This window comes from Engystomops pustulosus, chromosome 5 (assembly GCF_040894005.1).
Source record: "Engystomops pustulosus chromosome 5, aEngPut4.maternal, whole genome shotgun sequence".
In the NCBI taxonomy this organism is placed as follows: Eukaryota; Metazoa; Chordata; class Amphibia; order Anura; family Leptodactylidae; genus Engystomops; species Engystomops pustulosus.
The window spans coordinates 65,163,931-65,189,568 of NC_092415.1; the positions used below are offsets into that span (position 1 = coordinate 65,163,931).

At 40.8% G+C, this 25,638-nt stretch overlaps 1 protein-coding gene across 3 annotated transcripts in view; it reads left to right on the plus strand.

The window, feature by feature from the left end:
• The window catches only part of GNAL (G protein subunit alpha L), a 173,419-nt gene that overhangs the window by 143,374 nt on the left and 4,407 nt on the right, over positions 1 to 25,638 (plus strand). For 2 of the 3 annotated variants that reach the window (XM_072152258.1, XM_072152260.1), the window contains exons 6-10: positions 19,557 to 19,611; positions 21,224 to 21,297; positions 23,602 to 23,660; positions 24,016 to 24,136; positions 25,402 to 25,532. In XM_072152258.1, the coding sequence (XP_072008359.1) occupies positions 19,557 to 19,611; positions 21,224 to 21,297; positions 23,602 to 23,660; positions 24,016 to 24,136; positions 25,402 to 25,532 (440 nt within the window). Of the gene's footprint in view, positions 1 to 13,105; positions 13,197 to 19,556; positions 19,612 to 21,223; positions 21,298 to 23,601; positions 23,661 to 24,015; positions 24,137 to 25,401; positions 25,533 to 25,638 lie in introns of those variants that run through there. The other variant, XM_072152261.1, reaches the window with a different exon arrangement.

Below are 25,638 nucleotides of genomic sequence, written 5' to 3' on the forward strand. Positions count from 1 at the left end.
TTCTCCATCTGTGCAGACATTATTATAACTTCACTTTCCAGTACAATAGGGTAGTCCTAAAAGATGACAAAACAAGGAGCGTTGTTGCATCAGTGCTCTTCTGTGCAAAGGGATACGTATTGATTTCACTAGTGGTGTATCAATGCCCCTGTGCCCTATTTATCTAGGATACACGCAGGGCGCTGGAGACTGTCACAGTCATCTGGAAGAGGGAAAACTATTTGTCTACTGTGTGAGTAACCATGTCCATACATTAAGCAGAGCCACAGGCAACCCAACGTTGTCACTTAGTCTTTGTTTTCCCAAACTTTGTAAATGTTTCTAAAGTTAGAAGAGGAAGATAAATATAGGCATCATATTGTAACAGACAACACCAAAATAAAGCCAGACAGGGTTTTATTTTCTAGGAGGGGTTTAACATGCAATACTGAAATCTATACCCAAGGTCCCTCTAGTTGTACAATGTGTTATTGCAGCACAGAAATCTGCACTCCATGAAGCTATAGTACAGCGATGGCGAACCTTTTAGAGACCGAGTGCCCAAACTACAACAAAGACCCACTAATTTATCGCAAAGTGCCAACACAGAAATTTAATTTGTGATTTATACTCGCTTCTCTGTCACAGTTTTCATTGATACCAGCTCCTGAGGCACCAATAAAGCAGAAAATAGTCCCTGGTAGAGCTGTCACTTTAAAATACCTCTGTGCACAGCAAGTCCTGGGCTGTCTGTGACTGCAGGAAGATACCTGGAGTCATCTCTGGTGATGGCCTGAGTGCCCACAGAAAGGGCTCTGAGTGCCACCTCTGGCACCAGTGCCATAGGTTAGCCATCACTGCTATAGTATATAGTAAATGCATAAAATTGCACAAAAAAAGGTAATTGGGGCGCCAGTTTTCTGTTGGACTTTGCATGTTCTTTTAGCTGCAAACTGCTTGCACAGGTATTTAAGTGTCCGCGCCACATTTGTGTTGCACGTGGCCATTTTGTGGTGGGGCTGCACTAATCTTAATGCGACACAGATTTTTGCACTGAAGGCGGACTTTCCTGTGCTCAGTCAGACGGTGCGCCAGAGTTAATATGCAAAGTCTGATAGAATTGTCGCGTGCCCTATGTTAAAGGTGCACAAAAAAACTGGTGCACTCTGCTGGAGCAGTGCAGGGAGCACCAGATTCATGCAGAACGTGCACCAGAAATCCTGAATGTGGTGCCCCACAGTATACACAGGCAAACTGCACATAGTGCACACTGGGGCACATTTAGTAAGAATAGTGCAAAGTATATGAGGTGCAGTAGGTAAATAGTGCTGTATAGGGCTAAAAAAGTAGTGTTGTGTAAGTGGCAGCACAACAGCCTTAGAAGCTTGTTATGTACACAGATCAATCCTTTGTGGAGGCATATGGGAAAGCTGGGTGTTTACAGTATAGAAGGATCATCACAACACAACTCTTGCGGGAATTTATTGAAAGAACAAGGTGGCTCATTTCAAAACACGCCCCACTATAGATATGTATCCCTCACAACACACTGACCACGTATCAAGAATGTACAGTGACTCCTGTATATAAGATATACACTATTGCCCCTGAATGTAAGAAATACTTTGCCTCTTGACTAGATTATACTGAAACCAATTAGAGACATATTAACTAACCAACCCCTCATATTTATTTCAATTACAGTCCCCCTGACTACATAGAATACAGGGCTCCCCCATTGCTCAATGAATTGGCTTTTATGTAGAGCCATACCCAGATTTTATATTTGTTTCTGACTTTAAGGTGTATTTAGGTGGCACAAGTTATCTCCTATCAATTGGATTCGAGAGGCTGCCAGCTTAGGTACCCCCTTTAATTACAAGAAAAGGGTCTTTTGTTTGTGATCATGTATCCTCTACATCACTGCTGAGCACAGCACTCTGCTACTTCTGGTAGTGGTGCATACTACTACATTACTTGGGGGGTACAGCAGACTTCTGTTCTCAGTTGTGAATTCTATTTTATATCATTCTTGAGGGTGAATTGTTAATTTTTTCCTCCGCAAAGAATTATGTAAATGGAACCATCCATAATAAATGATGTATAGTGATTCCCTACAATAAATTATAATCTACAGTATATCTAGGGACCTCATGATGAATTAAAATGTTCCTCCATTATGGGATAAAATATATTTTGTCCCCACAATAAATTATTATATTAACAGAGCTCAACCCATAGTTATTTTTATGTACAGTTACCCCAACTATAAATTCTCCCCAAAATCGTTCTATCTTATTTAAATAGATTGTTCTACAAATATATACATAGTAATGTTTACCTACAGCAGGGAATTACTGTACATTGCTGGCACCACATACACTAGTCTGTTTATGATAATATAGAGGGAGCAGAATGTTGTAGTTTCACATCAGTATAAACCTGGCATAGCACAAAGTTACATTTGCCATTAATACTGTGTGGTCAGCATCTCTGCCCTGTCACTGGTATGAAAAGATCCTTAGGTGCACTTTGTGCATAGGCTGCAGGTTGAGCACTGGTAAAAGCTTCATACTTGGGATTATAGTGTTGGGTTATTAGAGGTCCTTTCACTTACACATTTCTACCAGCAAGAACTTCTCGGTGCCATTAGCATTGGTTCTAAGGAGCTCTGTGAATAAAGAGGGTGTGAACAATCGGACAGGAAGTAGGAAGTGTAATGGGAACTTTCATACAAGTGCTGCTGATATTTATCCAGACCTTAATATGTTCTTATTTACATCCTATAACAATTCCACTTACAGAACTAAAGGTTTGTACTTTGGTATATACAACTGTGGCTGAACCTTGCACATAGGTTTCTGAAGATGTATATAATATAGATTTGTGTGATAATATATTGCTTATGTACATTTTGGTTATTTTCTTACATATAGGGAGATTAATTCTCCACTTCTAAAACTCCAATAAAACCCATGAGGTAGACTTGGTTTCAAATTTTTTCAGCTTCCAATTATTAAGAGAATCTAGAATCCTCATGGAATACTTTTTTTTTTTCAAAGTCACTAGAGGAAAACTTCATAGAAGAAACGGTGATTTCCCACAGATGTCAATACGTTTCATACTATAGAATGTAGTCAAATGATGCTGTGTGTGACCAGACCCATCAAGACTGCTCCCCTATTCACATTTACTGATCAAGTTTTTGAAGACAAAAGCAGAGGTGGATCTTAATGGGTGATAATGTATACTTCAGACATAGTATGCCCTTTTTTTTTTACTCCACCTTTTGGTTTTTGCTTAAAATCTGCATCAGAAAACCTGACTGTGAGCAAAGCCTAAAAGGGTTCCTCACTAGTCATTTACACCATAATGATCTGATCAGTGTAGATGTGACTGCTGTGTAAAATGTTGTCATTATATTGAATGAATTTGTAATGAATTGGTGGGATACTGGGGCGATATATCTATGTTTAACTGCACTTTGACCGCATTTTCACTGGATTGGGTGATGTGGCTGTAGTTAAATTTTTTATAAAGTCTGTTTTGCTCCAACTGTTCACACAAAATAAGTGCAGAGTTGTGTGAAAAGACGTGTGTATATATAATAAGTTAGCCACAAGTTTTGTGTGTATGTGTGTGTATATATATTATTTATTATAAAAATTCATAATGATAATAGAGGATTCTCCTGGAGGCAGCCAAGACTTGCTTGTTTTATTATATATGTGGCCTTCACCTTATTCCTATGATTGTGCATAGCGGCCAATCGGGACAGGAAAAGCTGCCATATAGGATACTATTCCACTTGGACACCTGAAAAATTATTGGCATATGGGTTCGTGCGCATGAGGCCTAATAGAGTTCCAGGCAAATGTATGGGGTTTATAAAACAAAAATCCGATGTAAAGTCACTTCTGCTACAGTTTTCAAATCCCTGGCATGTATATTTGCAATTTTTGCTTCGGTGGAATTACCGCTCTGTAAAGTCTGCAGCCTTTCTGCTGTGCACCTAGCCTGGGTGTAAGAGGGCATTGATACAAGCTTATATTGTTAATAATAATTCCTTTATTTACAGAGCAAATCTACATCTAGCTATAAAGAGCCAAGCCACTGCAACAATGTTACAGTAAAGAACTGAAATGTTAGATAACATGTATACAGCCATCATTACTTACAATTTAGATTTCATACGCAGCAATAGTGACCTCAAGGTAGATAACATGTACACAAAGTGACCTTGTGTTAAAGCAAAGGGCTATGGGTGTCTTTTAGTAATATAACGCTATTGGAATTGTTCAGTATATTAATGCCAGTCACTGCCATATGTAATAAACTATTTTACCTAGGTAACACATTTTAACATTTATTGTTTTTAATTGTTGGCTTGTGTACAAAGTGTAAATGGCTATCTCTTCATGTCTTACACACAGCCGTGTGAAGTCTATATATTTATAGTAAAAGTTTCAATAAACTTTTTATAGCTGATCCTCCATTATTCAGGGCCTCTTTTTTTTTTTTTTTTGTTTGCATTTGTTGTGTTGCTGTGATACAGGACTCTGTTGCCACCTACTGGTGTATTTTGGTAATGGTTTCCCTGGATAATATTTAAACATTTTTGTTTTGTTAGAGGGGTTTTTTTTTTGCACATTTTGTGTTGCACATCATCAGCATAAACCTGGGATACATTGTTGGTCCTGTTATACATGCAGCTTACCAGGACATTTACACTACAAAATGAGGATAACGCTATCTGTAGTAAAATGTTTGCCCATTTTAAAAGGATTTGTCACATTCCGTGGAATATAACATTTCAGGGACTTGTAAAAATTGCTGAAAAATTATACCATTTCCTTTTATTTACAGAATATTCATACGTTAGAGTCCAACACTATACTTGTAGACTACCATCCAACTGGGTGATCCTAGTTGAGGTTGTTTCTGGCTTTGGTTGACTACCCTTAAATTTATACTCTCCACAGAAGCCTGTTCAATCAGAAACATAACCGTGGCCTATTCACTAAGGGAAGGTTTTGGGGTGTGCAGGATTCAGAATCTGCAGGATTTGTAATAGGCTCGTCACTCATGCTGTCTCTGCTGATGCTGCTAATGGGGCAGCTAAATAATGTTATGTACATGGCTTGGAAACTAAGGAATTGTGACAAGTAACCAAAGAGAGGAGCTTTAGGAAGACCACTGTATTGTGAAAAAAATGTCATGTATTACTAGAAAGCAGTGCATGGTGGGAGCATAGGTGACAGCTGCACCCTTGGTGGTCACATATAGAAAGTAGCAGACTTCTAGCTTCACTGTTGTACAGTTGTGCATTTGGAGCACACAGTGAAAACGGTAAAAACTGCCCAGTAACCGCCATAGAATGTGAATTGCTGTCTCTAGATACAGTTCTGTAAACGTAGATTTTTTTTTTTTTCAAAGACTAAGAGTGGGAAAAATGGAAACCCCAAAAAATTTACATTTTTGGTCCTTAAGGGGTTAAGAAAAGAGAACCTGGGCACTAGATCATTCTGGACATACCAGGGACTTCATGTGGTGGTAGATAAGGTCCAAAAACTCACCTGAGCTTGAAACCCTGCCAGCCAGCCTGTAAGTTTGCTGATATTTGATACCGCGTATAAGGGAAGGTGAATTTGGCACACAGCTACTACTTTTTTTCTGTTGGTGTCTCTGTGACGGGTGATATTTCAGAGTAGGATATGATTGATGTATTGGCATCCAGATGTCACTGATACTCCCTGAAATTCCTCCAAGGTGAACACAGGCTGTACACAACTCGTGGTCACCCAGCTTTCCCAGATGTTCTATAATTTAATGGAAGACAGTTAAGGAAAAATTATTTTACGCATGCAACTTTTTTTTTTTCTTTTTTTGTGTTAACTGATCATTTCCCAAATGATGATTCTCCCTGTATGTTGCTAGTTGAGTAATACCAGTGAGACTGCAAATAAGCATAAGAGTGCACATATTTCCAGGTAAACCTCCTCTTAATGGGGATGGGCAATTTTGCCTAAAATATATATATTTTTTTTATTACTTACATCCAAAGTACAAAATGGTGCGAGTCATTCAGCGAGTCCCACACAACGTCTTGCTGCATTTTCCACTTTTATATAAAGGTTTTCCTTGATAAACCTAATTAAACAAAAATGTTAAATTGATAAACATTGAAATTGTTTTTAACCCTTAACGGCAGAAAAATACAGAAGTTATGAAAATTTGTTGGCACTTAAACATTGGAGAAAATTATATATATTTTTTTGTCTTGCTTAGTAAAATTGAGCTAAGATAAGAAAAACTATATAAATGAGGTATCACCATAATCCTAGTGATCCAGAAAATCGAGAGAAAATATTATTTTTATGTTATGGCGAGCAGGGGGGAAAAAAATCCTAAGAATGCTAAAAATCCAATATAAAAATTGATGATTTTGTTTGTGTCCCCCTTGAAAAAGTTGTTAAAATCTAGTGAATAAGCTTATAGACACCCCAAAATGAATGAATCTTTACATTGTATCTCACCTGCAAATAATAAGCCCTCATATGTTTTCATTACCAAAAAATTAAAAATGTTATAGCCTGTACAATGTGACAGTAGAAATCTGCTTTGTACGCTGCTTCCATTCCATGCCCAGTCGTCTGCCCATACAGCAGTTTGCCACCACATATGGGGTATCGGTACACTCAAATTTTGCAGTGCAATCCCTCATTTCATTGTGAAAGTCATTTTTGGCTTAAATTAATTTTAATTTTTCACACACGTTTTCACACGCAGCAATTGCCATAGAAAAGATAGATCTCAGTCCTGAGTCCTTTCACGCACATTACCTGCGCTTGAAAAACGCATTGAAATTGCATTGAAAATATGCATGAAAAACTGAGACACTGAACAAACTCTGACATTTTGCATCAGAGTGCAATCAGTTTTCAGTCAGTTTTTCACTGACCAAACCCTGATCGCACCCTGATCAGACTCTGACGTGATCTGCAACGCAAGTGTGGAAGGGGCCTTAGTCTTTGCTGCATATTGCAGCAAAGACTTACCTGTAACATCCTCGGAAAGATGGCGTTGCCATCTTTTTGAAGCTTTGCCGGCGGCGATCAGCAGGAAAACACCCGCGATAGTTGTTGGCACCGATCGCGGGTGCTTTCCTGCTGAGCACCGCCAGCAAAGCTTCAAAAAGATGGCAACTCCATCTTTCCGAGGATCGTCGCTCCCCGTCGCCATGGTAGCCTCTGGTCTTTGGAAGACCCGAGGCTGCTTCGGGTTAACCTATTCATTACAATGTGCTATCAGCACATTGTAATGTATGAGGAGTAAAATCCTCTTATACTGCCATATTGTCGTATGGCAGTATATGATAGGATCGTACAGACAGCCTAGGGTTAAAGTACCCTAGGGAGTCTGGAAAAAATAGTAAAAATAAAAAAAAAAACGTGTTAAATAAATTAAAATTAAAAACCTCAAATCATCCCCCTTTCCCTAGAACTGATATAAATATAAACCGTAAAAATCATAAACACATTAGGTATCAACGCGTCCGAAAATGCCAGATCTATCAAAATAAAATTACGGTTTTTCGCTGCTTTGTGCCCAAAGTCGAAAATGGCACTTTTTTGCCATTTAAAAAAATAAAATAAAAAAATCTATAAAAAGTGATCAAAAGGTCTTACAGTCCTAAAAATGATAACATTGTAATCGTCATCAAAATCCGCAAAAAACTACACCTCCCAAAGCTCCTTACACCAAAGTATAAAAAAGTTATTAGCGCCAGAAGATGGCAAAATCCCCCCAAAAAAAAAAATTAGTACAGGAGGTTTTAAATTTTTTAAATGTATGAAAACATTATAAAACCTATACAAATTTGGTATCCCCGTAATCATACAGACACAAATAATAAAGTAGACATGTCATTTGGGGCATACTGTAAAATCCGCAAGAATACGGCACAAAAGCATGTTTTGACCAATTTCACTGCATTTTGAATTTTTTTCCCGCTTTGCAGTACACAGCATGGAATATTAAATACTACCAATTTGTTACTCAGAAAATAAGCCATCACTCAGCTCTGTACATGGAAATTAAAAAAAGTTATCATTTTTCACTCCCTACCTTCAAAAATCTATAGCGCAAAAAACGATAAAAAGGGCTGTGGCGTTAAGGGGTTAAGCCCTTTCAAAGTCACTTGAAAGCCAAGTTGCGCCTCAAAACATGAGTTTTGGTGATTTTCATGATCATAAGATCCTTTAAAAGATGAGAGGACACTTTGTCGTCATGTCAACATAAAGCAGACATTCTAGAAATGTTAGTTATCAAATTTTTGGGTAGGTTAACGAACTACCTGGAAAACAGAACATTTCAAACTTTGAAAATGAAAAATATTTCCGAACTTATGCCAAATTTCATTTTCTTTTTCTGAACGAAACGCAAAACTTATCACTTAAAATCACATTCTCAAAATCACCTGGATATGTTAAAGCGGTCCGAAGTTGTAACCAATAATCAGGACAAACGTCAGGTTCTTAAATTAGAGTCTGGTCACTAAGCTGAAAACAAGCGTCGGTGATAAGGGGTTAAACTACCCTTTGAAAATGTTAACAAAAAGTGATGAAAAGGTCAGAGTTCCAAAAGATGGCACAGCTTCCTAAAATGAAGTATAAAAATGTATTCATTAACTGATGTAAGACCTAATAAAATGTATATTAATTTGGTATCTCCATATTGAAACTGACCTGCATAATAAAGTGGATGCTCCAAAGAATGAGGTGGAACTCAAATATGGAAAAGGCTTCATCAAAGCCGTGAAGCTGGAGTTCTCCACATGCGCAGAACGCAGGCCAGCGGCTGCGCGATCCCGGCTCCGAAGCCGTAGCTACTGCACACGCAGGAGAAATATGAGGCTCCAGTGACTGTATAGGGTTCCTGCAAAAGCTCTCCTAGAAACAAATATTTTTTTTGCTGGAAAAATAGTTGTAGTTCTTTATCAAAAATATTTGTAGCTTCTCCTTTGCCTATTAGAGGAGAGCAACATTTCGATATATCTACAGCTGGCAAAGAGTAAATGCTGCCACCGGTGACTCCCCTTGGTGCCAAACAGATTTAGGCCGCCTTCACACGACCATTTGAGGATCGAATTTCCACCCGCAAATTTGCGTCATAGATATTAGCTTTGTAGAATGATAAAACGAGCCATTTCAGAAATGGACAATCCAATGGACAATCCAGAACTTGAGCTGTAAAAGAAGAGATTTGCTGCAGGAGAAGCCTTGCTTAAATTTTACTGTATGTGTAATGTGTATGTTTTTTTATTTTTAATGTATTTCTCATTCTTCTGCTGTGTCTCATGCTCCATTCACTGTTTAGAAAAGGAGGAATGCCCAGGTGGATTTGTAATCTTCGCCAGACACATCACTGGCATGTGGTCTTTTTTTTTTTTTTTTTTTTTTTATAAAATGTAGTTGTAAAGTTCTTTCTCAACACCAAATTTATAATGCGGCGACAGATTCTGCCTAGTATTTTCCAAAGTTAGGACAGTAATAATAAATCTCCCTCTTAGGTCTTGTTTTAGATACATAACCTTGTCATAGAACATGCGCTGAATAAGACTTTAGATCCCAATAAAGAATTCACTGTTCATTGTATCTGCACCATGCGATCTATTGTGTGGCCTATTGTTACTGTTTTACATCAGAAGACAAGCTGGGAAGAGCAGAGGGAATGAAACCCTCTGTTTAATGTAACATTGTCCTATTTATACATGCGCTGCGGTGAGATGTAGAACAGGTACTTCAGTGTGCACACTCGTGTTTATGTAGCTCAGTTTTTGGGAGGATATGCAACTGGAGGTATTTTTAGAACACTTGGCCTTCTTGTCTGTGTCTGTGCATGTATATGTGCATTTATCATCTCCAGCCTCTCCGCACTAAATCTGTTTTTTATAACTGTCAGCAAGATATTCCCATCTATATAAACGGCTCCGTCCTAATTTACACCAGGCTACAAATGTTAAACTTCCACAGTCCTTGCGCATCTGTTTAAATAGAAGTGGATTACAAAGACCCCTAGTTAGGTAAGACATGGACTCACTTAATCCACAAGCCTTGAAGCATGGTCGCTGAGCATTGATTTGTATCAGAATTACAATCCCTTTACAACTAGGAGTCTTTACAGTAGAAAGCTGAAAAAGAATAATGGCTTTTTTTTGGGGGGGGGGGGGGTTAAAACTGTTAGTATTTTCATTTACCTTATTGCTACTGCAAGCCTCCGCATAAATTTATAGTACATGAAGGGTTCCTCTAAGACTAAACACAGTAGAGGAAATATATCATCACCAAAACACCATATGAATAGTGGCTGAGCCTTCCTTTCAGGACAGCATGCAACCAATTTATCAACGAGGCCCAAGTGAGTCTGCAATTTTCCTGAAATAAGGCTAGGTTCCAGTGAATGGCACAAATCTCAGACAGAAAGGCTTCAATCATATCTTTTTTTGTATAGATTCATCAGCTGCTAACGTATATGTGGAGTGTATACGTGGATATATACCACCAGAGGTAGGCATCCTTTTTGCCTTTGTCTGCATAGTATATGATGTATAAGTTACATCTTTCCATCGTGCTCCCTTCTGCTTAGCAACACGTATGTTTAGTAGAGGCCATTGGAGGCTATAGGGGATGGATGCAAAGGATTTCAACCACCCACGGCCTCCACAGAGCGAATCCTCTAGGACAGTGGTGGCGAACCTATGGCACGGGTGCCGGAGGTGGCACTCACAGCCCTTTCTGTGGGCACCCAGGCCTTCACCCCAAGACAGAGTTGCTGCTGTTCTGGGAACCCTGATTCTTCTTCAGGGGACCCTGGAGGGAAGCTACAATCCACATTTTTCCATCTTTCTATTGTATTGGTGATCTCATGATGCCAGTACGAGTGAAACCTGTAATACAGCAGCGATCAATAAGTTACTTGGCACTTTGCGACATACAAGTGGGTTTTTGTTTGTACTTTGGGCAATCTGTCTTCAAAAGGTTGGCCATCACTGCTCTAGGAGGACCCCAATGGTGTCGCTGTCCACAACATCAATGTGAGACCTTGAACATTTTCACTTTACCTTCCGCTTTCAGGGGGAAGTACAGAGTGAAGTATTCTGCGGTATGGGCATACAGTATAAAACACCTTGGCCCTCCATTGTAAGCATATGTTGGGAATCTTCCCGGCGTGAACCCAGCCTTGGTCTAGAAGCACGAAACTTAGGACAATCCGCGAATCGTAATCTGCACTGTCTGGATTTCTCTGCCAACCCGATCCCGAGGAAGGGAGTCCCTGCATCACATTTTACTGTTTCTCAGAGTCCAAATTTTTTATACTGTGGTTGATCCAAGAAATCTGGAAAGCTCCTGGTACGATATTAATCAAACAATCACACGCTCTCGCGTGTCTTTTAAAACCATTTATTTGTGATGGAAAATGATATCCAGTTTTTTTTTATGTGCTAATAAATTATTTTATAGTTTGTAGCTCACAAATTATCAAGGTAGTGACAGCAGCCTGCGCCAACCTTTTGCAGCAAAATACTACCAGCGAATATTATAACTATTAGCAGTAGTTATTAGTGATACATAATATATTGGTGAATAATAGTATCAGTGAATCCATCCCAACTCTTTCAGACATGATACATTCTTTATTGACAGAAGTAGATGTCTGTCTATCTTTATTTATTATGTGGAATCTTGTTGTTATTCAGGGATTTTGATAATGTAAGGAACTATCTGTATTGGCTTCCATGAGTGGTTGTCAATAGCAAATGAAGATTTCTTGGTAGATGTGGTGTGTATGTAAATACTAGACAAACCTCAACATATATTGCTGAAATGTTGCTACAAAAAGTTTTCACAGGAACTTGCTGCAGAGGTTTCATGATGACGTGTGTGGCAGCTGGGTTGTTCGTTTGGTGTATAAAAGATTTTGTAAGTGCAATTAACTGTAGATTGGGTTATTTTTGTACATTTTAGCCATGCATAGGTAACAACCTGAAGCATTTTCTTGCCGTGGCAATGGTCAGGTCATTGAATTGTGGACACTGGATCATTGATCAGACTACAGATGGTGTATTATACACTTTGTTAGAAACAGGGATAACAACATAGATGTGAGCAAATCCTCACCCACCAGCTTTATAACGGTCTTGTAACTTTATACCCTTCCTACTATGATTAGAGGTGATTGACATGTTGACATAGTAGGGCATCCTCTTATAAAGTAGAGCTGTACCTCCTGTCACAGTTTACACAGTGAGGTCACTTGTACTGAAAGTGTAAGTCCCTATAAAAGATGCCTATAATTAGTGACTGTGCCCGGCTTCAGAGAGGTGAAGTGTGGCTCTACTGGCAGAATTTCAGCATTTGGCATTAGCTCAGAAATATCAGCTGCCAGCACAACTGCAGCATTTATGTAGGCCACGCTGCAGCAGTCTGACAAGATTTCTGTACTCGGCCTCCATATCGCTCCTATTCCAGGAAGTTTCAATTCTTCTGTAGCATAGAAAAACCCATTTCAATTTGAACAAAAACCCACAATGCTATAAATAAATGAATACAACAAAACTCAATGGGTGAGATTTATCAGAAGTTTCTGAGTTAAAACTGTTCTAGTTGCCCATGGAAACCAATCGGAGCTCAGCATTCATTTTATAAACCGCTGTGGGAAAATGAAAGCTGAGCTCTGATTGGTTGCCATGGGCAACTGGAGCAGTTCTCCCCCAATGTCATTAATCATATAATGGAGCTTAAAGGGGTATTCTGGGAATATGAACATCTCATACAAAAACCCATGATGCTATAAATAAAAAATATATAACAAAACTCGATATCATTAGTCACACAATGACGCTTAAATAGTTTGATTTTATGATTTACTAAATTTTATGGTCTAAATTATGTAGTTATCACCAAGAGGGCCGCTACTGGAAACTACAAGACCCATGATCCTTTAGTTCTCAATAACTCATCCTCCCTCTTATGCTCTGCTCCCAGTGATGATGTAACAGACTGTTCTGCTCTGTTACCATAGTAATGATGTGTGTAACTGCCATCATGGCACATTATCCCACTGTGATGACTTCTCACCACAACACTGGCCATACTGGATGCACTGCAGCCAACCCACTGCAGCCAAACATATTGATGATCACATGACCTGCCCAGGTAACGGGACATGTGATGGTGTCCAGCGGCCATCTTCTGTCCTGTGGCTACTCTGCACAGAGGAAATTAACGGGCTGATTTAAAGGGCCAGTAGCATTTTTCTGCTAAGGGGAGCAAAATTTTAAATAACTAATTACATATTAGCTTATATTTTAAAGAGGACCTGTCACCCCAAAAAAGCCCCCCCCCCCCCAAATGTGCCCCACATAACCCTCCCCCTATCCTCTTTCTCCCCAGAATTTTTTTTTTTTAATTTATGCTCGGAAAGGTGGTTTAAACAGATCCGACCTCTTACAAAATAAGAGGTCGGATCCTCATATCTGAGGAGCTGCAGTCGGTGTTATTCATAAGAGGGTCGGTACGGCCCTGTCAGCTAGGACCTATAGGAGAAACCTATAGGAATAGCGTCAGCGTGGCCGTATCGCAGAGAGCCGGCCGCGATTACGCAATACATGCTGCCGGCTTCTCCTATAGGTCCTAGCTAACAGGGGGCGTGCTGGGGGGGGGTGTCCGCCGGCCCCCTTATGAATAACACCGACTGCAGCTCCCCAGATATGAGGATCCGACCTCTTTTATTTTGTAAGAGGTCGGATCTGTTTAAATCTCCTTTCCGAGCATAGATTTTTAAAAACATTGCTGGGGAGGAAGACGCTAGGGAGAGCGTTATGGGGAACACATTGGGGGGGGGGGCTATTTCGGGGTGACAGGTCCTCTTTAAGGACCCATTTGTATATGAATTATGCTGATTCCTGGAATTGTTCTTGGAATTCACAAAATTTTATGGGCTTTCTAAAGAAGGAGGAGTTATCTCCAAGATGGCTGCCATCTACAACTCCCATGATCCTTCAGTTCTCACCTACCCTGCTCTGTTACCATAGTAATGTGTAACTGCTATCACTGTACATTGCCCCCATTGAGATGACGTCTCACAAGAACACTGGATGCACCGCAACCAACTGACTACAGCCAAACACAGAGATGGTCACATGACCTGCCCAGGCTGGTGCAGGACATGTGATGTAGACATGTGACCTGCGGCATATTCTGTCCTGTAACTGCTCCACAGGGACAAAGTCTCGGGACTGACAGGGCCAGTAGTATTTTACTTCTCCATTATAGTGTATGACCACTACATTTTTTCTTTTAAGGGGAGCAAAATTTTATTTTACATATTGGCTTATATTTTGAATATGAATTATGATTATTATGCTTTCAAAAGGGGTTTTACCACAAACTAAGTTAGGCCCCTATTCACGAGAATGAGTGGTACCATGGGGTCCCAGGTACCATCGGAAACATCGTTGCTTCTGGAGAGTAATGGAGCAGACGGCCGCACATAACCTCTCTGCTCCAACAAAAATCTGATAAACCAGTGTCACAACAGCATGAAGGCAAGTGCTCCAAAAAAAGAAAAAGGTTACTTCATGCACATCTTGGAAGACATTTAGAGCATGCCACACTGCATTCATTTCTTTGCACTTGCTTTGTGTAAGTTGCACCACATTATTTAACACAGTGCACCAGTTTTAACATATATGGGCTATCTCATGTGAAGCCTGATTGCCTGATTATTATTATTATTATTTTTTTTTTTAATAACTCAAGGTCCAAAAAGAGCAGTCTATGGACTAGATATAGATGTCAATATACCGTTAGAATTTTGGACTTTAAGGGTTTTGTGCCACTGTACAAACAAACAAATTTGTAAGATCCCATAATACCATATGCAAATTAATTTTGAAGCAAAACTTCAGGATTTGGACCCTTGTCCATCACGGCTGTCACGCTCTGCTCCCCTTAGAAGTTCATTGTAATCGGTTCTCTATAGTACAGCTTCATGTGTGTTAGAAGCAGACGCCATCTCAGTGTACAACTATCGATCTCTATTCAAGATGAATTTACTCCTTGTCCCCATGACCTGGTTGATCAAAATCTTAAACTGGCATATGGAAATTTAAATACTTTATATCTCAACTTTTCATAAACCGGAAACTTGATGATGGACACGGATACTGCAAATGCTGGGGCCAGCTTAGGCTGCCCTCACATGTTTCGGGTGCTCATTTCAATGCTAACAAATACGTGATTGGCCCGAGCCTCGCCCCATGCATTTAAAATCACAATCCAACTGGAATGTGTGAATACAGCCTGAAGGTGAAAAAAAATATGCTTTGCAGAGTGTTGTTCCTACTGATAACATCCTCTAAATGGGACATTTGTATTAGAGTTGTGAACTCTTAGCTGCACTGTTCATTACTGCTATACAGGCGGTCCGCTACTTAAGGACACCCGACTTACAGACAACCCATAGTTACAGACAGACCCCTCTGACCTCTGGTGACCTCTCCGGATGCTTTACTAAAGTCCCAGATTGCAATAATCAGCTGTAAGGTGTCTGTAATGAAGCTTTATTGATAATCCTTGGTCCCATTACAGCAAAAAATGTCAAATGTCACTGGGGCCAACATTTTTTTTTGTCTGGATCTACAATTATAAAATATACAGTTTCGACTTGCATACAAATTCAACTTAAGAACAAACCTCTGGACCACATCTTGTACGTAACCCGGGGACTGCCTGTATAAGGTATTACAAGGAAGAGGTAAGAAGCCAGAAGGGAGCAGTAACCTACTCATATAAAACTGACCAAGCCTGATGGAGGGAAAATGCAAGATTAACGCCATGAATACAAGTCTTGTAATGGCCGGGAAGCATGTGAATATTAAGGGCTCTTTCGGACAGTCGTTTTTGAGGTCGGTATGCTATTGGTTATTTTGTTTTGTTTTTTGCAGCTAGAAGAATGACCCATTGATTCCTATGGGTCTGTTCACATGCAGGTTGATTTTTCACTGATGTGCAGACTGAGAAATTGCAGCATTCTCTATTTTTTTTCTCAGATGCAAACCTCAGACCTCCATGGAAGTGAATGGATCCGCAAAAATATAATGGACAGCACAGGGATCTCAAATGATGCTAGGCAACTTGCTAAAAAAAAATTTTGAAAACCAATGGTTTTTTTTTTTTTTTTTTTTGCGGATGTTCAAAAACCGGATGTATAAAAAAAAAAAAAAAAAAACAGGCACGCAACATGCACACCCCTCTGAATAAGCCCTAACGCTCTGATACAGTGTATCAGTGACAGTGCATCTCTGCAGTTATTTTAAGGAATATGCTTAGCTTAACACATACAGTAGAATTATTCTCTTCATGGAAGGATCCCAGTACAGCCAGTGCCCAGGGTACAAGATAGCTTCTTTAGATTTGTTAAGTTCAAGAAGTATGTAAGTTGGGTCTGTATTTTATAATTGTAACTCCAAAGAAAACTTTTTTTTTGTCCCTGTGATTTTTTAAATTTTTGCTGTCATGTGAACAAAGATTATCACTAAAGCTTCATTACAGACATGCTACTTCTGATCGTTGCAGCCTGAGAGTAAAGTAAAGCATCCAGAGAACTTCACCAGAAGTCAGGGACCGCCTGTTGATGGGTTTTCCAGTGCTTATTTTAAGTGTAATGGTTATATGTGATCCACTATTCCTACAAAAGAGCAGGACATATGAAGCTGTCTATTAGCTCCTGGATGCCTCTGATGCTCAGTGATACCTCTGTGCACTGTAATATCTGACACTGGCTCAGGAAGACTGCCGTAAATCATTGAGTGTAGGGACAGTTCTCAGAGCTAATATAATTAATGGGGCCCAAACCCCCCCAATAACCTCATTGTTTCCGTTTCCTCCGGTTATGTCAATGTTACTGCGATTCCACGCTGTTTAAAGTTTTACTGTGTCAATATTTAGATACCATGACACGTGTGTATGAATTCTTACCAGATTTCACGCTTTCCCACATAAATCTTGTTGGTGCCTTTCTTTGTCATTTAGGGTGGATCTTGTGTGTTTGTTGCGGCTTCTGTGTTCCTCGATCGAGAAGGATGACACAACAGGAGCATTTGTGGAGTAGTATTGTGGAGGATTTATTTCATGGGCATTTTGGATATGTAGGAAGATCGCCACATCTTCCCATCGCCTGGCATTTCTTTATTTCTGTTACTTTGTGTCTGACATGTATCCACCATTATAAACCCCTGCAATGAGTGGTACATTCAGGCTCCACCTGCACTTTATAGAAGTGGAAGAGTTCACTTTTTTTTGCTCATTATTTTTGGATCAATGTCTTGTGATATATTTATAGCAGATTGTGTGGGAATACATGTAGGTTTGTAGGTACAATCGACTTTACGTGATGGTGTTTGATGCCATTTGAATTTCCGCAAGATCAACTGAAGTTTAATCTATTCAGATGGAGCCCCTTCCCCTTGGGTTTTGCAGACTTCTGCTGATATCATGTCATTATGCACAATGGAATGGGCCTACAGTCTATACAAGAGATGCATGCTGTGCGGTTTTTTAGGCTGGCCCTGAATTGGCACCTTTTTTACAACTTTATGACCAGGCTATTTGTTTAGTATTTTGTTCTAGTCAACTATTACTTTTTAATTTTAGAGGTTCAAAGTATGTGTGGCATGCATAGTCATTTCACATGCTTGTTTTTAATTTTTCGGTCACTATATTATTATATATAGTGTCTTGTATTTTAGTGGAGAACTGGCTGTTTTCAGTAGCACAGTTTTAGGTCTCGCGTGTCTTACTGACAGTTTTACTAACTCTTTCTGTACAATTGACCACACTTATGAAATTGATTAGTGAAATTTATCTATTTCGGGGGGGGGGGGGGTTGCACTATTGCCTTCCAAGAGCCTTAATTTTTTTTTTTTTTTTTTTTTTTTTGCAAAAAGATGTAGTTTTCATTTGTAAAACCTTGAGGCTCTATATAGCCCCTCCTCTATGGCAACTAAAACAATGTAGCCCGTTTGACTGTGGTGTCTATGGGGTTAAATACCTAAGTTTGTAGTTTTTACAATCCTGGGTACTACTTCTGGTGCAGTATAGTCATAACGCAGCAGCAGGACCCAGTAATCATCTTCTGATGTCTTAGAAAAACTGTTCCCTCAATTACCCCAGTAAATAACCGGATACAGCGGTCATTATGGGGTTAAGTCCATCCACCTGTTCAAAACAAAAGGCCCCAAGGAGTTTGTATATGATCTCATTTCTCATTGGGGAGAGGCGGGAGCAACTTTTTGTTTTTTGATAAATTACACAGTAACATCCTCAAAGAAAATATGGTTACCGCTGCCCCAAGTCCTATTTATACTTTTGATAGAAGTATCTTGTAAATGTGTAAAATGGATTTTGTCAAATTGGTTAGGAACATTGTAGTAAATACATGTGTCATTTAGCATTTTGTACTTGGTGACAGGTTTTGGTAATTGTGGCTGATTTTGTAAGTTGAATATGTTTTATTGAATGGTTTGTACGTTCCCATCCCAAAAAATCTAAATGTCCATTTCATCATTTCCAAACATACATTTTTCTCAGCGTACTCTTTTCCTTAGATTCTTGATGACTGCCTCATCCTAGTACATTTTTTGCTATTTCTTGTAAAGCCGCATATCAGTTTTTAAACTTTATTTTATGCATATGCAAATTTATGCAAATGTTACTCAGGCGGGGAGGGGCCTCTGTGAACTCCCTGGGATAATACCAGAACTTGTGAACACTGCAGCATGGCCTGCACAGGCGTATGGGCTCCAGCGTCCACAAACCGCATGTATGCACAATGGGGGCTGATCTACAGAGGCTTCTCGGGGCATGGAATAGCCACTATGAGCTCCCAGGGTAAGACTAATCCACAAGTAGCCCTACAGATGCGTCTAACTGCACGTCCGCTCGGCAGACAGTTTTATATGGACATCCCAGGGTCTTATGAACCATTATAAAATTAGACAACTTTTTATATAACACTTCTCCTTGTTGTGTTGTTCAGCAAAATCATTAAATAGATCTAAGATGTTATATATAGAGAGAATCTGGAATTTGATCAAGACGATATAATTAATTGCTTCATTCTAGTTTCATCTGTACAATGTCATTGTCTTGGTCAGTGTGTTATCTATGTTAGCATCCGCAGCCTCACTCTGGGTTGTCAGTAATATGAAGATCTGTGTGCTGAAGGAGGAATAATAATTGCATATTTCATATGGAGCAATCTCTCTTGTTCCAGGAAGCAGTAAGTGACCTAACCGGTCCTGCCAGCTCTGTCATTGTGAAGGTTCCTCCTGCCATGTATAGAATTCAATGAACCTGTTCTTGTTTCCTTCACTACTAGAACCAAGAGGCTAGAAACCTATTTAAAATGAGCACATTCTGCCACCTGGTGGTTAATCACTGCAATGACAATAATGTCTTATAGTGTAGAATAAATGACAATCTAATACTCACTGGATACAATTTCTCTCTTAGCTTTCTAGAGAGAATCGACCACGTTAGGCAAAATGACTACACACCAACAGATCAGGTGAGTTTTTATTTTAATGCACTTTGTGATATGAGTGGTGCAATGCATAAAAATTACATGAAAGGTGACAAAAGATATATACATGCCCTGTATCCCTTTCCACATTTTGTATAAATGCCTTTTTTCAGCTATATTTTATGCAGCTTTATACATTCACAACCTCTAAGAATTTCAAATAAATCCTGGGAGAAATAACAGGTCTGACAGAGTGGAAATATGTCCAAATCCCCTAAGGATGGGTAGGGTGCTGTAGTCCTCATGTAAGATATTAGGAACTCTGTGACTGTCCCGTTTACAACATATACTCTGCTCAAAAAATAAAGGCAACACTTAAACAACACAATATAACTTCAAGTAAATGAAACTTCTGTGAAATCAAACTGTACACTTGCAGAGCTACACTGATCAATTTCACAGGCAATTGGCAAGAACACTTAATAAAGGAGTGGTTCTGCAGGTGGGGACCACAGACCACTTCTCTGTACCATTGCTTTCGGGCTGATGTTTTGGTCAAAGTTTAATGTTGGTGCTTTCACACTCGTGATGGCATGAAACAAACTCTACAACCCACACAAGTGGCTCAGGCAGTGCAGCTCATCCAGGATGGCACATAGATGTAAGCTGGGGCCAGAAGTTTTGCTGTGTCTGACAGCTGGAGGCTGGAGGCGCTGCCAGGAGACAGGCCAGTACACCATAAGACATGGAGGAGGCCATAGGAGGGCAACAACACAACAGCAGGACCACATACTCTAGACTTTGTGCAAGGAGGAGCTGCAAGAGCCCTGCAAAATGACATCCACAAATGTGCATGTGTCTGCACAAATGGTTAGAAACCAACTCCATGAGGATGGTATAAGGGCCTGACATTCACAGATGGGGGTTGTGCTCACAGCCCAACACCATGATTGACGTTTGCCAGAGAACACCAGGATTGTCAGATTGGTGTGGTGGCATTTCTTTGGAAGGCCGCACAGCCCTCCATGTGCTCGCCAGAGGTAGCCTTACTGCCATCGGATACTGAGATGAGATCCCCAGACCCCTTGCGAGACTGTGTGCTGGTGCGGTTGGCCCAGGGTTCCTCCTAATGCAGGACATTGCTAGACATCATGTAGCTGGAGTGTGTCAGCAGTTCCTGCAAGATGAGGTATATGAAGCTATGGACTGCTCCTCTTCTTCCCCAGACCTGAATCTGATTGAGCACATCCAGGACATCATGTCTCTGATGAGACCATGTGCAACCTCATCGGTAGGATGCCGAGGCGTTGTAGGGAGGTCATACTGGCACATTTACGGACATTTTTTGCCATTTTGTCAGCACATTCAACTTGTTATAGAACAAAGTATTCAGTGAGAATATTTCATTCATCCAGATGTAGGTTGTGTTATTATTATCTCTCTCTCTCTATATATATATATAGATATATAGATATAGATATATAGATAGATATAGATATATATAGATCTTTTAGACAACCATCCAAAAATGTATAAAAGTGTGGTCTTCTCCTAGAAGATGTCAAGCATGTATATGAAGGAACATGAAATCTGTCACTGGGAATCTGTCTGTAACTTTTACAGTCTGATGTATAACTTGTGTGTTTCTGTCTTTCAGGATTTATTAAGATGCAGAGTTTTGACATCAGGGATATTTGAAACGCGATTTCAAGTAGACAAAGTAAATTTTCAGTAAGTAAAGCCATAGTTTGATTCCTGTAAATCTAGTCACATTGCGTAGCATTGATTGGAAGCAAATATGGGAAATGGTCACCAATAAGCCCAGAGGTTTAAGGTAATACCTCAGTGTTACTGGCTTCACTTTTGTAGGTGGTTGGGAATTTCTTCCATTGCCTGGCAATGACTTGATACACTGTTCCATGCACCCACAACTAGTGAAGGTAAATTTTCATATTCCAAACTAAGACTAATTGTTCAGCTCTGTGAGAGACCCCATAAGAAATCTCATTATTTGGGGCTTTACATGTTGGCCCCTGACAGGTTGACTTTCACACGTTTTGAAAGTCTCAATTGGGGAAAAAAACACACAAAAATCTCATTGTGAGTATACTATATATAATATTATGCTACTTTTAAGAAGACACTGGGGGTCCTACATGTCCCCATAGAGAATATAGTGTACACATTGCCATAGATTTTTTATAGTAAAACTGGCCTTTTCCGAATATAGACCTTTCTGTATATAGAGCTTTGTCCTTAGTCCCATTGGAGTGGCTCTATAGCATCTGTTTCTTATAAATATAGCTGTATGTGAGCTTTGATTTGGTTACTATAGGCAATAAGTATAACACGTTTATGTGTGTGGTAAGATGGATAGAGACAGGCAGGCTGTGACGGGGGCTGGCTGACTGGAGGGGCTGTAACGGGGACTGACTGACTGACGGAGGGGCTGTAACGGGGACTGACTGACTGACGGAGGGGCTGTAACGGGGACTGACTGACTGACGGAGGGGCTGTAACGGGGACTGACTGACTGACGGAGGGGCTGTAACGGGGACTGACTGACTGACGGAGGGGCTGTGACGGGGACTGACTGACCGACGGAGGGGCAGTGACGGGGACTGACTGACCGACGGAGGGGCAGTGACGGGGACTGACTGACCGACGGAGGGGCAGTGACGGGGACTGACTGACCGACGGAGGGGCAGTGACGGGGACTGACTGACCGACGGAGGGGCAGTGACGGGGACTGACTGACCGACGGAGGGGCAGTGACGGGGACTGACTGACCGACGGAGGGGCAGTGACGGGGACTGACTGACCGACGGAGGGGCAGTGACGGGGACTGACTGACCGACGGAGGGGCAGTGACGGGGACTGACTGACCGACGGAGGGGCAGTGACGGGGACTGACTGACCGACGGAGGGGCAGTGACGGGGACTGACTGACCGACGGAGGGGCAGTGACGGGGACTGACTGACCGACGGAGGGGCAGTGACGGGGACTGACTGACCGACGGAGGGGCAGTGACGGGGACTGACTGACCGACGGAGGGGCAGTGACGGGGACTGACTGACCGACGGAGGGGCAGTGACGGGGACTGACTGACCGACGGAGGGGCAGTGACGGGGACTGACTGACCGACGGAGGGGCAGTGACGGGGACTGACTGACCGACTGGACGGGCTGTGACGGGGACTGACTGACCGACTGGACGGGCTGTGACGGGGACGGACTGACCGACTGGACGGGCTGTGACGGGGACGGACTGACCGACTGGACGGGCTGTGACGGGGACCGACTGGACGGGCTGTGACGGGGACGGACTGACCGACTGGACGGGCTGTGACGGGGACGGACTGACCGACTGGACGGGCTGTGACGGGGACGGACTGACAGACGGACGGGCACGGACAGTCAGTGACAGCTAAAATATTTTTATTTCTATTTTGTTATGGCTAAGAGCAGTTATTTACTATTCCGGACAACACCGGGAACTACATCTAGTAGAATAGAAGAAGAAATGGCCATCTTGCTGATGAATAAATTGTGTGACATTCAGTGTCAGCTATAAAATTTTTCTTACGATGGATCTTTATCTTACTGCATCATATTTCATCATATGGTACATATACAAACAATAAGATACTACAGAGCAATAAAATGGTCAGGACTGAGGGTCCTGTGTGCAAGAGCTTCTATGAGGAAGAAGTGACAATGGTCACTGGATTCAAGTTCTGGGGAATAACATGGATTGGAGGAGTAAACTGTGGTTAGTTCAAATAGAATAAGGGTGAGGTTAGGGAATGTGATAGGCCTGAAGAGAACCTGACCAAAACATTGGACATTGTGTATTACTCTCACTCCAGAGAACGCTAGAGGGAAAGATGAGGGTGGGCGTGGGCTGAGTTGGAGGAGGGGTATGGAGGTGCAGCCCCTTCTAAGGACCCAGATCCAGGGAGCATTCACTTGATTCATATAGTGCTGTCCTAATTCACTTATCCTAACAGGATATTTCTTGTGTCTCTCCAACAGTATGTTTGATGTAGGGGGACAAAGAGATGAAAGAAGAAAATGGATCCAATGTTTCAATGGTAAGTGGCCATTTCCTCAATCTTCCAATTTACCTGTTGACTGTGAGTGTATCCTTACCGATGGTCACCGCCTTGTATTGCCTGCTCCGTTCTGTCCTTCACTACTTACTGTAGACTGAATGTCAGTCCGTCTGTGCGTATGTTGAAAAGCTCATAGGTTTACGCAATGTGTTGGAAAAATGTGGTATTGTTGCTACCAGAAAAAGATGTACTGTGAAATACTTTAGGGTAATAAAAAAAAGTGCTCAAGGAATGATATTTTATGAAATAGTATTTTACAACACAAATAAGCTTCCCCAGAATCTCCTAAGAACCACCTCACCTCATCCTGTAATGGACGGCTTCTCTCTTCCAGATGTCACAGCTATCATCTTTGTAGTTGCAAGTAGCAGTTACAACATGGTCATCCGAGAAGACAATAACACAAACCGACTACGAGAAGCACTGGACCTGTTCAAAAGTATCTGGAACAACAGGTACGGTTCTGGACAGTGTAGCAAGTGATCCAGATTCTTATGCCGCAGTCATATTATAGAGGTCTTGTCCGGCTGATAACAATCCACACCCGCATGCACTGCTGGTCCCACACAACACTGCACATCCCCTTAAAATATCAGTTCCTTCTAAAATGTAAATTAAATACTATGTAGCCCCCTGTATTCGGTTGTCTCCTGTGCATATTTTGTACAGTTAGGAAAACTGCATGTTACCACACAAGTATGTGACCTTTCTGTATATTTAGGGTTTTTCACAGATCTGTCTTCAAACACTGGGAAAGTTGGGTTAAGGTTGTTCAGAGATATAACGATCCAAGTACTAAACATCTAATTGCAGGACGGTTGAAAAAGATTTTTATTATATGCCGTTAGAATAAAGGTGACTTCATCATAGTTGACAACGTTTCCTCCCTTATGCATATTCTAGAAACCGGTTTTTAGTACTTTCTTCTTGATCACCTACCGTATTCTTGGAGAGGTCAGTAGATCAGCTGTTTTGAAACCGAGCATTGCAGATTAATTCCCTTATGTAAAACATAAATGAATGTGGTTTTTTTCACATTGGAATCCTGATAAGTTTCAGGTCCTTCTCTCCTGCTGTGTGCAGAAAATATGGCTATATCAGCTGTGATGCCTTCTGGAACCTCCAACACAGCAGTGAACACAGCCCAGCACTATATCCTTTATTAGTCCTTTTATGCACAACCTCATGTTGGCCACATGATGGCAGTAGTGACTTATAAGTCCTGATATTAACCAGACAGACAGTCTAAAGTTAAATTGAACAAATAAGTATTAGGGTAGATGCACGGTCAGGATCCGCAGTGGATTTCAGTCTGTGCTGAATTGGCAACAAATATCTATTCTATTACAGTAACTATGATGTTAGTGTGATTTCATAGCTACAGAAATCCTCTACATTGCAATGATCTGCAGATGTAAAAAATGCTCAGAATATTGGGTTTCTGCTCCCGATGCACAGCTAATCCCTTCAATTCTAGGGGAAATCCTCTGCAGAAGTAAAATCTGTGCAAAATCTGCAATAACAGTGGATTTCTGTCTGTAATTTCAAGCGAGTGGATAGATGTACATCTAAATCCAAAATGTGACATTGTACAAGAATACACTTCCATGTGATGCATCGTCCTGCCTCTATCTCTGCTTTGCTGTATTTTACTGTTCGATATCAGTATGAAATTGATATTGGTTGATGGCAAATTTGACAATGTCTTTGGTCTCTACAGGTGGTTACGGACTATATCTGTTATCTTATTTTTGAACAAACAAGATATGCTGGCCGAAAAAGTCTTGGCAGGGAAATCAAAAATAGAAGATTACTTCCCCGAATATGTGCGCTACACTGTACCTGACGATGGTAAGAAGAGTCATCATGTAACGTGATAATATAGATTAAGGTCCCATCCACACAACACTGGGTATTTTACTCTCATTTTGACTACATTATTCATGTCTTAATCTTT